At 35.2% G+C, this 15,561-nt stretch overlaps 1 protein-coding gene across 1 annotated transcript in view; it reads right to left on the bottom strand.

The window, feature by feature from the left end:
* Window positions 1–15,561, bottom strand: part of eIF3m (eukaryotic translation initiation factor 3 subunit m) — a 110,893-nt gene that overhangs the window by 60,031 nt on the left and 35,301 nt on the right. The window contains exon 4 of the mRNA XM_090414224.1: window positions 8,992–9,130. Within this exon, the coding sequence (XP_090270350.1) occupies window positions 8,992–9,130 (139 nt within the window). The remainder of the gene's footprint in view (window positions 1–8,991; window positions 9,131–15,561) is intronic.

Here is a 15,561-nt window from a genome sequence, read left to right as displayed (position 1 = left end):
GATAAGGGAGAAACTACTGTGTGTGTGTGTGCGCGCGCATGTATCAATCCTACAAATGAAAGAATGCAGAACCAACAGCATATTACTGTCATGTGTAGACAATAATTAAGAAAGAGAGAACCAATTGATGTTAATTTTTTTAAATATTCCAAAACTGTATTCATTGGGGAACACTTGGTGAGGAAGGTTTCTGTTCCATCTACATCTTTCATTCCATCTACATCTATCCAGAGAATAGATGTAGATGGAATGAAAGAGGAGGAGCTTTTTTTCAGGAGAATGTGAATGAAGGGGGTGCTTAAGGATCAAAGCTGTATAACTGAGAGGAGAACCGACCAGGGCTTCTGACCTAATGTCCAATCCTCACCTTCTTGTGGTGCACCCTGTTGGGTATCTACCTGGATACCGAACAAATGAGGATAGGCTGGCAATTTGGGATTTAGCTGACCAAATTGCATTCTTATTGGCTTAAACCAATATACAAAATGATCGCACAACATGACATAATTTCATGCTGGTTGGGGCATCGCCCGGTTAAACAAGTACCCCGTTGTTTTCGCCAGGGAACCTGAGCGAACAGCGAAAAGTCAGATTGATGGATAATTTCAACTCATTCCATGGATACCCCTAGAGTCTATGCAATGTTTTTGGCTGGTATTCATCTATTATCAAAGATCACGACATGCACCGCATCGATGTTTTCAAGTGCGATCGCTGTGGAAGGTCTTCCTAACCTGGGAATATCTGCTGTCAGGATGCCCAGTTTTAAACTTGGTCCCATCTGACAACTGTTGGATATGCTAGGGCACAGTCCTCTAAAAGTCTCACACAAAGGTTTGTTGAATCTCAGTTGCAAATTTTCTTGCAGCACGAAAAACTTGATGACAGCCCACATCTGTGTGTCTTCAAATTTCTTCAAAATCACTGCCTTGTCTTGTTATATTTCCTAAAAGAAAAAGAACAAATTATTACAATCCAATGAAACACAGGGATTAAAGGGTTTTAAGATATCTTCTTTCCTGTGGTTATATCATTTGCCTTAGTATCATTTTTGTTCTAGGTGTTTATCAGAACTTTTTAGCACACCTCCCCTCAGAGATGAACAAAAATAATGGAAAAAAAATTGACAAAAATTCTGGAGGCTGTTAGAAAAAACTTAGAAATAGAGGAGTGTTGTAAAAATAATCAGTGATGACAGAGGTAAAATAAAAATTGAAAAGATATTCTGAAAGTGTGTAGTAATTGCTTTGAAGGATTCTTAAATGAGATAAGCAGTGAGAGGAGAGCGATAAAAAATATTCAAGAGGAGTGCATCAGTAGTATATATATATATATATCAATACATACTCCATGAGGAAGAAAACACCATCAGAAAACTAGAATGTGAAAAGGTAGTATGAGTAGATATGTGACCAAGAATGCTCAAATACAGAGATAAGTTCCACAGTGTATAATTCAAAAGACCTAGTAAGAAGGTTGAATTTCAGATGACTTTTTTTCAGTTGAATTTTCAGAGTAGAGTTCTACTCCAATCTCACACCTGTGAAAATGGAAAATAAAACAAAGTTTTATTTTGCTACTGAGCAGCTTCTTCAAATATGCAAGCTTAAGAAGAGGCTAAGAAATATTGTGGAAGAGAAACCTGGCGGGGGAAAAAACTAGACTCAGGTCAGACAGGGGATGTCAAGATGAGATTTGTATTTAAAGAGTATTTCTTAAGGGTCAAAACTGTATAACTGAGAGGAGACCTCCACATAGCCTTTAAAGGAATGCGGAGAACTGACCAGGGGTTCTGACCTAATGTCCAATCCTCACCTTCTTGTAGTGCACCCTGTTGGGTATCTACCTGGATACTGAACGAATGAGGATGGGCTCGCAATTTGGGATTTAGCCAAACAAATTGTATTCTTATTGGTTAAACCAAAATAAAAAATGATGGTACAACATGACAAAATTTCATGCCGGCTGAGACGTCGCCCGGTTAAACAAGGCTCCCATTGTTTTCACCAGGGAACCAGAGCAAATAGCATAAAGTCAGCTACCGGAACAAATCCTAAAACTTACCACAACTCAACATCACCAGAGTTAAAGATCGGTACTATCAACATAAGAAGCCTGAATGGCAAAGAAATGGAGCTAGATGAGGAATTAGAGAATTAGATAAGTACCAGATCGACATAATAGGAGTGATTGAAACAAAAAAGACTAAAACTGGTGAGATCTTTCTAAACAATAAATACAAAATGTTATATTCAGGAAATGAAAATCATGGAAAAGAAGGAGTAGCCATAGTATTCAACGCAAAATACAAGGCTCATCTTTTTGAATGACAGTAGAGTGATATGGGCAAATATCAGAATGCAGAATTGGACAATGAGACTTATTTGTGCCTATGGTCCCACAGAAGGTTCTACTAAGGTAGAAGTGGAGGAATTTTTTGATGCTTTAGAAAAAGCAACTGACACAATGAAAAAGAAAAAGTTGGTCCTCGTTGGGGATCTAAATAGCAGAGTAGGAAATGATTGTCAGACATACAAAAATATTTTGGAAAAATTTGGAGAAAACAGCAAAGCCAATAATAATGACAAATACCTGTTGGATTTCTGCTCAGGACATGGACTGGTTATTACTAACACCATGTTCCAACATAAAAATGTGCACAAATTCACATGGAGAGAAGAGGCAAGAAATAAGAAAAGTCACATTGACTATGTTATTGTTGATAGTGATGTTTTCTCCCTGGTGCAGGACACCAGAGTGTACAGAGGATTAGAAATTGGAAGCGATCACTATTTAGTCTTGAGCATGATAAAATTGAATTTCGTATTGAAAAGAATAACATGTAAGAAAGTTTTAAAGCGAATAAAAGTTGAACAGCTCTCAGATGTGAACTGTAGACTAAAATATACAGATTATTAAATTAAAAATGAATGAGTTTGAGAACAGGAACCAAACCTTGGAGATTCAGTGGTAGGCCTTGAAGAAAACCCTGACTGATTCAGCTAGAGAGGCATGTGGTGAAGTTGTCTGCAAGGATAGAAAAATTAGAACTCCATGGTGGACACAGGAAGTTAAAGAGGCAGTGAAGGAAAAGAAGAAAGCATATCAAAAGTTCCTGGCAAATAAGTCAGCTTGTCCTCTTACAGAATACAGAGACAAATGTAAGAAAGCTAAACACTGTGTAAAACTAGCTAAACAAAAGTCATGGGAGGACTTTGCCAAGTACATAGAAAATCAATTAGAAATCGACGAACTGTAAAAGGAGTTAGAGATGATAAAGGTTACATGAAAACAGGAGAAAAAGATATCCTTGAAGTATGGAGTAATTACTTTGAAAAACTGCTAAATGAAACAAGCAGTGATGACAGCACAGTGATAAAAAACACTGACCAGGCATGCAGTCAGGAATACATATCCATACTTGAAGTAGGAAAACCCATCAAAGGCTTGAAATGTGGAAAGGCAGTAGATGATATTCAACCAGAAATGCTGCAATATGGTATTATAAAAGTCTTACAGTGGCTGCACTGCATAGTTCAGAAAGCCTGGTCAGAGGGACAAATTCCCGATGATTGGAGTAGAGCTCTCATAGTACCCATATATAAAAAGGGAAATAAAACTGAATGTGAGAATTACGGAGGTATTTCATTACTGAGTGTTCCTGGCAAGATCTATGCAAGGATACTTGAGAAACGGTCGAGAAAAATTGTGGAAGAAAAGCTTGGTGAAGAACAAGCTGGATTCAGTCAAAATAGAGGCTGTCAGGATCAGATCTTCACTTTATGACAAATTGTTGAGAAAGCATGGGAATATAACAAAGATCTGTTTAAGTCTTGTCGATCTGGAATCTGGAAAAGGAATATAACATGGTGCCAAGAGAGAAACTATTCAATACACTACAGTTATATGGTGTCAATGGGGCATTATATCAAGCAATACTTAGTCTGTATTTGACTGTAAGTCGGCAATTAGAATTGAAGTACAGGAAGATGGTTTAATATTAAATCTGGTGTGAGACAAGGATGTACATTATCGCCTCTTATTCATTATCTATATGGATCACATTATGAAGGAAAGTGGTATTAAACATGATATCAGAATTGGAGATGTTAATGTCAGCTCTTTGCTTTATGCTGACGATAATATACTTCTAAATAAATCCGCTACAAGTTTGCAAGAGTCCCTGACTAAATTGAATAACTGTTGTAATAGATATGGTATGAAGGTCAGCAATAAAAAGACAAAGACAATGAAAATAGGTAGAATTGTTGAAAATGTCAACTGTGTTTTGAATGGGGAATCTGTGGAACAAGTAAAACATTTTAGCTACTTAGTCACGATTTTTAGTGAAGATGGTAAATCAAATATGGAAACAGACAACAGAAGCAAAAGCTGGTATGGTAGGAAGTCAAATGAATAAATTCATATGGAATAAGAGAGAAATTAGTCAGAACACTAAATTAGCTATATACAAGACAGTGTTCAAACCAGTTTTAACTTATAGATCTGAGAGCTGGGTCAGAAGTAAAACACCTGACCAAAGACTAGAGACCACAGATATGAGAGTCCTGAGAAAGATTATAGGCGTGAACAGATGGCATCAATGGCAATATCATATTACGAGGATATTAGAAAAGAACTAGACATTGTCGGCATCGAGGAATGCATTAGCAGAGAATCTCAGGTGGTATGGTCACTTAAATAGAATGGGCGAGGAAAGATTAGCAAAACAAGTGTTCTCTGCCATGTTGGCAGGAAAACAACCCAGAGGAAGACCAAGATATAGGTGGATTGATACGGTACAGAGTGCCTTAGATGATAGAAATATAAGATCTGATAATGATAATATTGGAGTCTTGACAAGTAACAGACTGATTAGGAGGAAAATTGTAGATAGGAAGTTAGTAATGATGTAAATTTTGCATGTAGTACTATCATATCCTGTACACCCCCTTGAGGGTACATGTCAGGAATTTGATGATGATGATAATGATGAATTCTATTTAAGTTTTTAGATCTGAAAAAGGGATGTGACAAGGTGCCAAGAGGAAGAAAAAAAAAACTTTCAAAACACTAATTTTATATTATATACGGGACATTATATCAAGCAATACATAGTCTAATTTGTAATCCACAATAAGAAATGAAGGGTGTACAGGAAGTGATTTTAATGTAAAGCTTGGTGTAAGATAAGGGTGCATGTTATCTTCATTTTCATTAATTTAAATCAGTGTTTTCCATAAAACCTGTGGTCCGCGACGATGGGACAGGTGGTCTGCAGGCAGACTTAAATTAATTAATTAAATAGATATTTTTTAATTAGCTAAACAAATTAAAATTGAATAAGTAAAAATTATTAAAATCAAATGGAGACTTAAAAACAACAACAAATATCGTCAGAATGTTCAAAGGCAGAAGCAATAAAACTATACTGTTGTTCACTTCACCTTTTTATTATTCATCATTCTGCTGCTAAATTTGTAGCGGCAGAATGACAATAATAAAAGAGGGGTGAAGTGAACAATAATATAATTTTATTGCTTCTGCCTTCCATTGCTGTTTTGTCAGATTTGAAGTGAACATGTGTTATCCACATTTCAACCAATGGCTTGTTGTTTATTGATTTTTATTATTGAAGGTTTCCTTCCTTCAACCAAGGCTCAGTATATCTTGAGAAGTGCTAAGTGATACTTGGACAAAGTGTGTCCTGAGTTAACCTCAGTATTATATATTTATATATTTTTTGGAAATTTTTTAATAATGGAAAAGTGGCTTAGAACTAGGACTTTAAAAAGAAGGGCAAATGAAACAGGTGATGCTAACCCTAATTGTGATACACGTGCTATAACGGCGAGTAAATCTGATACTATTAAAGAAGAAGAAATAAGCAGTTCAAAGAAAAAATACAGTAGGAAATTTAACAGTTCATATTTGGAATTCTGGTTTACTTGGTGTGGAGATGAAAGTGAACAGAAACCTCAATGTGTTTTGTGTTATGAAGTGTTGTTGAACGAGTGCATGAAACTTGCGAAACTCCGACAACATTTAGAAACTAAACATTGTGATGTGAAAAATAAGCCAATTTAATTTTTTTAGCGATGCTTAAATCATGGGAAAGATATAGTTTCGGCCATGGATTCCATTAATAGCAAAACACTGGAAGCATCCTATCTCTTAAGCTTGTGCATAGAGAAAACAGGGAAACCTCATTCTATCAGGGAAAATTTGCTACGTCCAGCTATAAAAGATGAGGTAAAACGATGTCTGGCAACAAGTTACTAAAAGATGTGGATTTGATTCCTCTTTCAAATGACACAGTCGGTCGCAGAATTAATGATATGGCAGGTGACATAGAATCTCAGTTAATCGAAAGAGTTAAGAAGAGCCCTTATTATGCGTTACAAATAGACAAGACTACTGATGTTACAAGTGATGCACAATTAATATGCTACGTAAGATATGTGCACGATAACAACATTCATGATGATATTCTGTAGAACAACTTTGCCATCCTAAACAACTGGAGAAGAAATATTTCATACTCTCAATAATTACATAATACACAAAGGGATCCAGTGGGAAAAATGTATAGGCTTCTGTTTGGATGGAACTTGCACCCTTACAGGCAGGCATAGTGGGGTTGTTTCAATAGTCAAGGAAGTAGCTCCGGATATGAATTGGGTACATTGTTTCATACAAAGGGAAGCGTTAGCCTCCAAAGGAATGCCACCAGAATTTAAAACTGTGCTATAACGCTGTAAAGCTTGTTAATTTTATTAAAGCTGACCATTAAATAACAGGTTATTTTCAGTACTCTGCGATGAAATGGGCAGTGAATATATACAACTTTTGCTTCATTCTGAAATTCGCTGGCAAGTTTTATTATTTATAAATGAATGTAATTCTGATTTTGCATCACTCCTTGTTGACGAAGCATGGTTATCAACACTATCCTATCTTTCAGACATTTTCAAAATTGAATGAATTAAATCTCTCCCTTCAGGGAAATTCTTTAACTGTTCTTGATGCCTATGACAAAATAAAGGTATTCGAGAAAAAACTGGTTTTATGGATTAATTATGTAAAAGATAGACAATTTGCACCTTTTCTAACATTAGAATCCTTTTTAGTGGAAAATTATATATTTGCTGATTCTGAGTTTCTGGAAAGTGTTTGCGAACACCTCAAAAATCTGAAACGGAATTTTGAAACATATTTTCTGAATAACTTTTATAAGAAATTTTGGTGGGTTTGCGATCCATTTCAGGCTCTGCAGTCACGAGAACGACCTTTCGTTATCGAAAAAATAATAGTTAATTGAGCTTTCAAGTGACAGTGGACTTAAAATGCAATTCCGTGATCTTGGTTTGGCTCGATTTTGGATCTCGCCTTCGGTGAGAAGTGAATTTTCCGAATTATCTGAAGATCGTCATGAAAATGACGATCTTCAGAATCACGATGCATTGAAAATCGTCATGCAGTTCTCTACAATCTATCTTTGTGAGAAAGAATTTTCATCGCTCCTTCAAATAAAAACAAAATATAGAAATCTTCGTCTTCATGTGTGTGGAGATCTTCAACTGAATTTGACCAACATTGAGCCAGATATCCAGCAACTCTGCAAGGGCCAAGAAGCTCAACCATCTCATTAAAAGTAAGTAGTGACATAATTAGATCGTATTATTTATTTGTTTAATAAAAATTAAAATTAAAAAATGATGATACACTTTTAATCGTTTACTTCCAATTTAATTAATTATATTTCCATATGTATTCAAAACATGCTTTTAGATTTATTATGTTATAAATGGCACAGTTTTTCCAAAATGTTGGTAATTCCTAACTTAGGTTTTTAAAAAAATTACGAAAAGTCAAAATGACGTATAGGGAAATAAATTAAAAACACTATGTTTATTTTTGAAGTAAAACTTTAATTCCAACATTCTAAAATGTTACTTTTCTTGCTTTTCTGTTCGCAAAATCGATGACATTGTCAAAGTCTATTTCATTACTCAGTTGCTGTTTTGTAGACAGTAAGGCAAGGTTTCTTAAACACCAAAAAAAGTGTCACCCACGGCAGATCCCCCCCCCCTCCCCAGCTACGCCTCTGTAACTTAGTGGTCTATAGAATTGTTTTCAGCATTTTACTGGTCCTTGGCCTTAGAAAGGTTGAGAAATGCTGATTTAAATGAATCAAATTATGAAGGAAGTGGCAATAAACCCAATAATAAAACTGGAGATATTCAACTCAGCTTTACTTTAGGGTATGATATTATACTCAGTACAGTTCTTCAAGATTACCTAAATTGAAATTAAATTGCAAATTTGGTGTGAAAATTAGCAATAAAAAAAAAAAAGGCAAACGGTGAAAACAGACAGGAACATTGAAAATATCAACTGCATCCTGAATGGCATAAATACGGAACAAGAAAATATTTCAGCTCTTTTTTTGGCACAACTTTTAGTGAAAATGGCAAATTAAATATGGAATTAGATAGCAGAATATGAAAGCTGGTTTGCAAGGATTCAAATTTATATGAAATATGGGAGTAAGCAGATTAAAAAATGGAATATTAGAAAGAAACATGATATTAGTCTTATTTTTTTAAGACAAATACTGTCAGAACATATATATTTCAATCTTCCAAGATACTTCTGACCATCAAACTTCACCTGCAATCGGTAGTATATATTAATATGTACCATGAGAAAGAAACATCAAAATGATGGGAAAAAAGACTTTGGTGCCATTTCCTCAAATGGCTTGATAAAAAGGCTTGTGATGGTGGTGAAATTTTGATTTGACTAAAAAATATTTTTAATTTCTCATGAGGATCTAATACACTGAATCTATCAGTATGGTAACAATTTCTTGCGTCTGCCAACAATGTGATGTCCAGATGAAACAGCACGTAATGAATAACTCAAGTTTTGCTAAGATTACTGCTTTGCAAGGTTCTTAAATCAAAGATATAAAAATTAAAAACTTACACTCTGAGACATACCAAGCCCATCTTATTTGTGGGTGCTTTGGTTAATTTTTCACAGAAAGCATATATTAGGTTTTCACTATCTTCATTAGGCACCATAATAAGAAGCGTCACAATGCTATTTAACACAGCTTCTGTATCTGAAAATAGAACAACTTTTTTTTTTAGGTATATGCTATAGAACCATTTTTAGGAAACCTCTGAAGATCAAACTAGTGCAACTACAAATAAAAATTTAATTATAATTAAACTAATTAAAATTAATAACAATAAAGATCCTGTCTTGACTAATTCTAATGTTGTTTGGGGTGACAATAAATATGTTGGCTTATGGTGGTTGGCTTCAAGAGCAGGATACCATTTCTGAATGCCCTCATTATTCACAAACCTATTGAAAGTTAGCAGTTTGAGAAATTAGGAAGAGTCAAGAATAGTTTCTATCTGTTCCTATTCAGAACAAACCTTCATCCACAGAACTCAGTCAACAATCACTATCTCAAAATCTAGGTGTGCAATTCACTTCCTGTTTAAGAAAACAACTGCCATTGCATATATTATTATTATTAGACCACTAGGGATTCAAGGACTCATCAAGGGGGGGGGGGGGGAGGTTTACATTACCTACACTAGCTGTCATACTGTCTTATACTCATTCACACTAGAAGTGCTCACTATTTCAACAAGCACACTATTCCATTCACTCATAGTTCTGTGAGAGGAAAATCTAGCTCCCACTCCTTTCTTAACTGCATACAAACTTAACTTTCACAGATTCCTCCTTGTTCTCCTCACTGTTCATTTTAACAACCAATATGCTATAACAGCCTCTCAGAAGTTTATAGCCGTCTATCATATCGCTCCTCTTTCTGTTGTCTACCAGTTTCTGCAGTCCACATATTCTCAATCTATCCTCATAATCTACATTCCATAATCCCAATATCACCTTTGTAACTCTTCTTTGCAAGCCTTTCCAGAACATCTTTATACCTTTGAAAACCCAAAGAGACCAAATCTGCAAACAGTAGTACATGTGCAGTTGTATCAAAGCCTTGCAAAGAGGCAAAATGACTTCCATATCTTTACATGTTAATGTTTGTTTTACCATCACAGTTATCCTCTAAATTTATTTGCTATTTGACCCTTGAACTTCAACTTCCTATCCAACAAAATTCCAAGATTTCTAAGCAACATCAGCTACTCCAAGCATAATACTCCATAATATAATATGCTGTTGGATATTTCGTCGTGCCAAAGTGCATAACTTTGTACTTACTAACATTGATTGATAGCCATTATCATTTGTCCACACTTCCAATCTAGCCTAGTCTGAGGCAGGACAATCTAGCCTGATTGTCCTGCCTAGCCTTGCATCATCAACAGTTGAAGGGCTGCTGTCAGGTATTCCCAATATCATTAATATATAGATTAAGCAACAATGGTCCAAGGACTGATCCCTGTGAAACCCCCCCCCAGTCATCTTAAAATTCACCCCCCCCCTCCCTTCTCCAAATACCATTCTATAAGCCATCCTCTCATCCAAACCAACAGTTTATATTCCAATCCCATATTCTCAAGTTTATGCAACAGCCTTTCAGATGTTGTATCCTATCAAATCTATTATCAAAGTCTGACAGTATCCAATTCAGCAAATATGAGCAAATTGTTCAGACATGACCTCTCTTTAGTACACCCATCCTACTCCTTGGGAAATATAACTTGTACACCCACCCATTTCTGTATGCTAGTTCTTACCATCTCTAAAATCTATACAGTTACTTGAGAGATAATGACAGGTCAATAGACACATCAGTCTTTACATCACCCTTCGGCAATGAGATTATCATGTATTCTTTCCATTCTTGTGCTATGTTTCCTGAGCTAATGTTCAAATTATACAAACAAGTCAAGGACCTAGCCAGTTCAGCTGAACATTCTTTTAGCATACACGCTGATACCGTATTTGTCTCTAATGCCAATGCCTTAGTGTTACCAACATAGCGGTAGCACTGAGCCCTATGTAACACACGCAAGGTTGATCAATTTTGGCGATGTGAGCACTCATTAATCAATCTATCACATCTGCTTATAACAGAAGGGTAATACCATCCACATTCGGTAGTTATTAATCATCATCAAATTCCTGACATGTATCCTCAGGGGTGTACATGATATGATAGTACTACATGAAAAATTTACATCATTACTAATTTCCTATCTACAATTTTCCTCCAAATTAGTCTGTTACTTGTCAAGACTCCAATATTATCATTATCAGATCTTATATTTCTATCATCTAAGGCACTTTGTACCATATCAATCCACCTATATCTTGGCCTTCCTCTGGGTCGTTTTCCTACCAACCTGGCAGAGAACACTTGTTTTGTTAATCTTTCCTCGTCATTCTGTTTAAGAGACCATACCACCTGAGATTAGCTCTGCTAATGCATTCCTGGATGTCGATAATGTCAAGTTCTTTCCTAACATCCTTGTTTTTAATATGATATTGCCATTGATGACATCTGTTCACGCCTGTACTCTTTCTCAGGACTCTCATATTTGTGGTCTCTAGTCTTTCGTAAAGTGTTTTACTTCTGACGTAGCTCTCAGATCCATAAGTTAAAATTGGTTTGAACACTGTCGTGTATACAGCTAATTTAGTATTCCGACTAATTTCTCTCTTATTCCATATGAATTTATTCAATTGACTTCCCACCATACCAGCTTTGCTGATTCTGTTGTCTATTTTCATATTTAATTTACCATCTTCAGTAAAAATTGTGCCTAAGTAGCTGAAATGTTTTACTTGTTCCACAGGTTCTCCATTCACAACACGGTTGACATTTTCAATGATTCTGCCTATTTTCATTGTCTTTTTATTGCTAAACTTCATACCATATCTATTACAACAGTTATTCAATTTAGTCAGAGAATCTTGCAGACTTGTAGCGGATTTATTTAGAAGTATAACATCATCTGCATAAAGCAAAGAGCTGACATTAACATCTCCAATTCTGATATCATGTTTAATACCACTTTCCTTCATAATGTGATCCATATAGATAATGAATAACAGAGGGGATAATGTACATTCTTGTCTCACACCAGATTTAACATTAAACCATCTTCCTGTACTTCCTTCAATTCTAACTGCTGACTTACAACTCAAATAAAGACTAAGTATTGCTTGATATAATGCCCCACTGACACCATATAACTGTAGCGTATTGAATAGCTTCTCTCTTGGCACCGTGTCGTATGCCTTTTCCAGATTGACAAAACTTAAACACGGATCTTTGTTATATTCCCATGCTTTCTCAACTAATTGTCGTAAAGTGAAGATCTGATCCTGACATCCTCTATTTGGCCTGAATCCAGCTTGTTCTTCAAAAAGCTTTTCTTCCACAATTCTTCTCAACCGTTTCTCAAGTATACTGGCATAAATCTTGCATGGAACACTCATTAGGGAAATACCTCTGCAATTCTCACATGCAGTTTTATTTCCCTTCATATATGGGAACTATGAGAGCTCTACTCTAATCATCGGGAATTCGTCCCTCTGTCCATGCCTTCTGAACTATGCAGTGCAGCCACTGTAACACTTTTTATACCACCATACTTCAACATTTCTGGTCGAATATCATCTACTGCTGCTGCCTTTCCACATTTTCAAGCCTTTGATGGCTTTTTCTATTTCAAGTATGGATATGTATTTCTGACTGCATGCCTGGTCAGTGTTTTTTTATCACTGTGCTGTCATCACTGCTGGTTTCATTTAGCAAATTTTCAAAGTAATTACTCCATACTTCAAGGACAACTTTTTCTTCCGTTTTCATGTCACCTTTATCATCTCTAACATCTTTTACAGCACTCTTTCCTCCATTCCTAAGCCTCTTCAACAACCTCCAGAATATTTTGCCACTTTCTTGATATTTATTTTCTATGTTCTTGCCAAAGTCCTCCTATGACTTTTGTTTAGCTAGTTTTACACACTGTTTAGCTTTCTTACATTTGTCTGTGTATTCTCTAAGAGCACAAGCTAACTTATTTGACAGGAACTTTTGATATGCTTTCTTCTTTTCCTTCACTGCCTCTTTAACTTCCTGTGTCCACCATGGAGTGCTGATTTTTCTATCCTTGCACACAACCTCACCACATGCCTCTCTGGCTGAATCAATCAATGTTTTCTTCAAGGTTTGCCACTGAATCTCCAAGGTTTGGTTCCTGTTCTCAAACTCTGTCATTTTTTATTCAATAATCTTTGTGTATTTTAGTCTACAGTTCACATCTGAGAGCTGCTCAACTTTTATTCGCTTTAAAACTTTCTTACATGTCATTCTTTTCAATATGAAATTCAAATTTATCCTGCTCAAGACTAAATAGTGATCGCTTCCAATTTTCTAATCCTCTGTACACTCTGGTGTTCTGCACCAGGGGGAGAAAACATCACTATCAATAATAACATAGTCAATGAGACTTTTCTTATTCCTCCATATGAATTTGTGCACATTTTTATGTTGGAACATGATGTTAGTAATAACCAGTCCATGTCCTGAGCAGAAATCCAACAGGTATTTGCCATTATTATTAGCTTTGCTCTTTTCTCCAGATTTTCCCAAAACAATTTTGTATGTCTGACAATCACTTCCTACTCTGCTATTTAGATCCCCAACAAGGACCAACTTTTCCTTTTCCATTGTGTCAGTAGCTTTCTCTAGAACCTCAAAAAAAAAAAAATCCTCCACTTCTACCTTAGTAGAGCCTTCTGTGGGACCATAGGCACAAATATTCTCATTGTCCAGTTCCCCATTCTGATGTTTGCCCAAATCACTCTACTCGAGACTGCCTGCCATTCAAGAAGATGAGCCTTGTGTTTTGTGTTGAATACTATGGCTACTCCTTCTTTTCCTTGATTTTCATTTCCTGAATATAACGTTTTGTATTTATTGTTTAGAAAGATCTCACCAGTTTTTGTCTTTTTTGTTTCAATCACCTCTATTATGTCGATCTGGTACTATCTAATTCCTCAGCTAGCTCCATTTCTTTGCCATTCAGGCTTCTTATGTTGATAGTACCGATCTTTAACTCTGGTGATGTTGAGTTGGGGTGTGCTTTCAGATTTGTTGTTATTCTTCAACATTTATTCTTTCTATTACTTGCAGCATAACAATAATAATAAAATGTCTACATTACCTTTACCAATTTCTTTTCATGTTCCAACTTAGATTTCTATATAATACTCAATGTTTGAGAAAACGCAGACATCAATATTTTTTTTTCTTTCTTTTGCAATTTTAAACTCTGAGTTTTATGAAAAAAAGACACTAAATACCATAAAATGAGAGAAGAGTGTTTCCTTAGAAGTTTTATTATCTATTCTGAAGTGCCTATTATGTATCTTTGGTCAGTTACTGAATGGGAACAATATTTACCAGTGCATGTGAAGCTTTAAAAAGATGTGTAAATAATGAGATATCTGAACGTATCCCCAGAGTTTGAAGAACAATTCAGAAAAACTTGGCAACTTAAATTTATGTGAATTAAATTTATTAGCTCTAAATTTTTGCCTACGCATCATAGGAATCCTCAGTGCATTAATAATGGAACACAATATAAAATAAAAGAATCATTTTCAAATTAAAGAATTATTTAAATTAAATGTAACTAATTATATTAAAGAATCATTTTCTAAAAGGACCACTACAGCATTAACAGAACGAAAGATGGTCAGTAAAATTCAAATTATTTAAAAAAAAAAAAAATTACAATATAATAATAATCAGGAATTTGCATAAAAATAATGTACAGTAGTCCTCCTTATCTGAGGGTTCACTTTCCGTTTGGTTTCGGTTACCTGCGGTCAACGCCGGTCCAAAAATATTAAATGGAAAATTCTAGAAATAAGCAATTAATAAATTTTAAATTGCATGTCTTTCTGAGTAGCATGATGAAATTTTGCACTCTCCTGTCCAGGACATGTATCACCCCTTTGTCCAGTGTATCTACGCTGTACTATATACCCTACCAGCCAGTTAGTCACTTAGTAGCCGTATTGGTTATTAGATCAACTGTCGCAATATTGCAGTGCTTGTGTTCAAGTAATTCTTATTTTACTTAATAATGGCTCCAACATGCAAAAGTAGTGATTCTAGCAATTCGGATATGTCATAGAGAAGAAGTAAAGTGCTTCCTTTAAGAGAAAATTAAAAGTCTAAAAGTTCTTGACTTCATAAGGAAAGAAAAATAATCACATGCTGAGGTTGATAAGATTCCATGCACATAACTTTTATCACAGTATATTGTTATAATTATTCTATTTTATTATTAGTTATTGTTGTTAATATACCTTACTGTGCCTAATTTATAAATTAAACTTCATCAAAGATATGTATGTATGTATAGGAAAAAACATAGTATATATATATATATGCATAGAGTTCAGTACTATCAGCAGTTTCAGGTATCCACTGAGGGTTGTGGAATGTATCCCCTGCAGATAAGAGGGGGGGGGGGAATGGGGAGACTACTGTAATAATATTTCCCATAAAGGGGATAAACCGAAGACCATCAGATC

This window comes from Typopeltis vanoorti, chromosome 25 (genome assembly GCF_054136105.1).
Source record: "Typopeltis vanoorti isolate ZY-2024b chromosome 25, IOZ_Tvanoo_1.0, whole genome shotgun sequence".
Lineage (NCBI taxonomy): Eukaryota > Metazoa > Arthropoda > Arachnida > Uropygi > Thelyphonidae > Typopeltis > Typopeltis vanoorti.
This window is presented reverse-complemented; position numbering and strand designations above follow the sequence as displayed.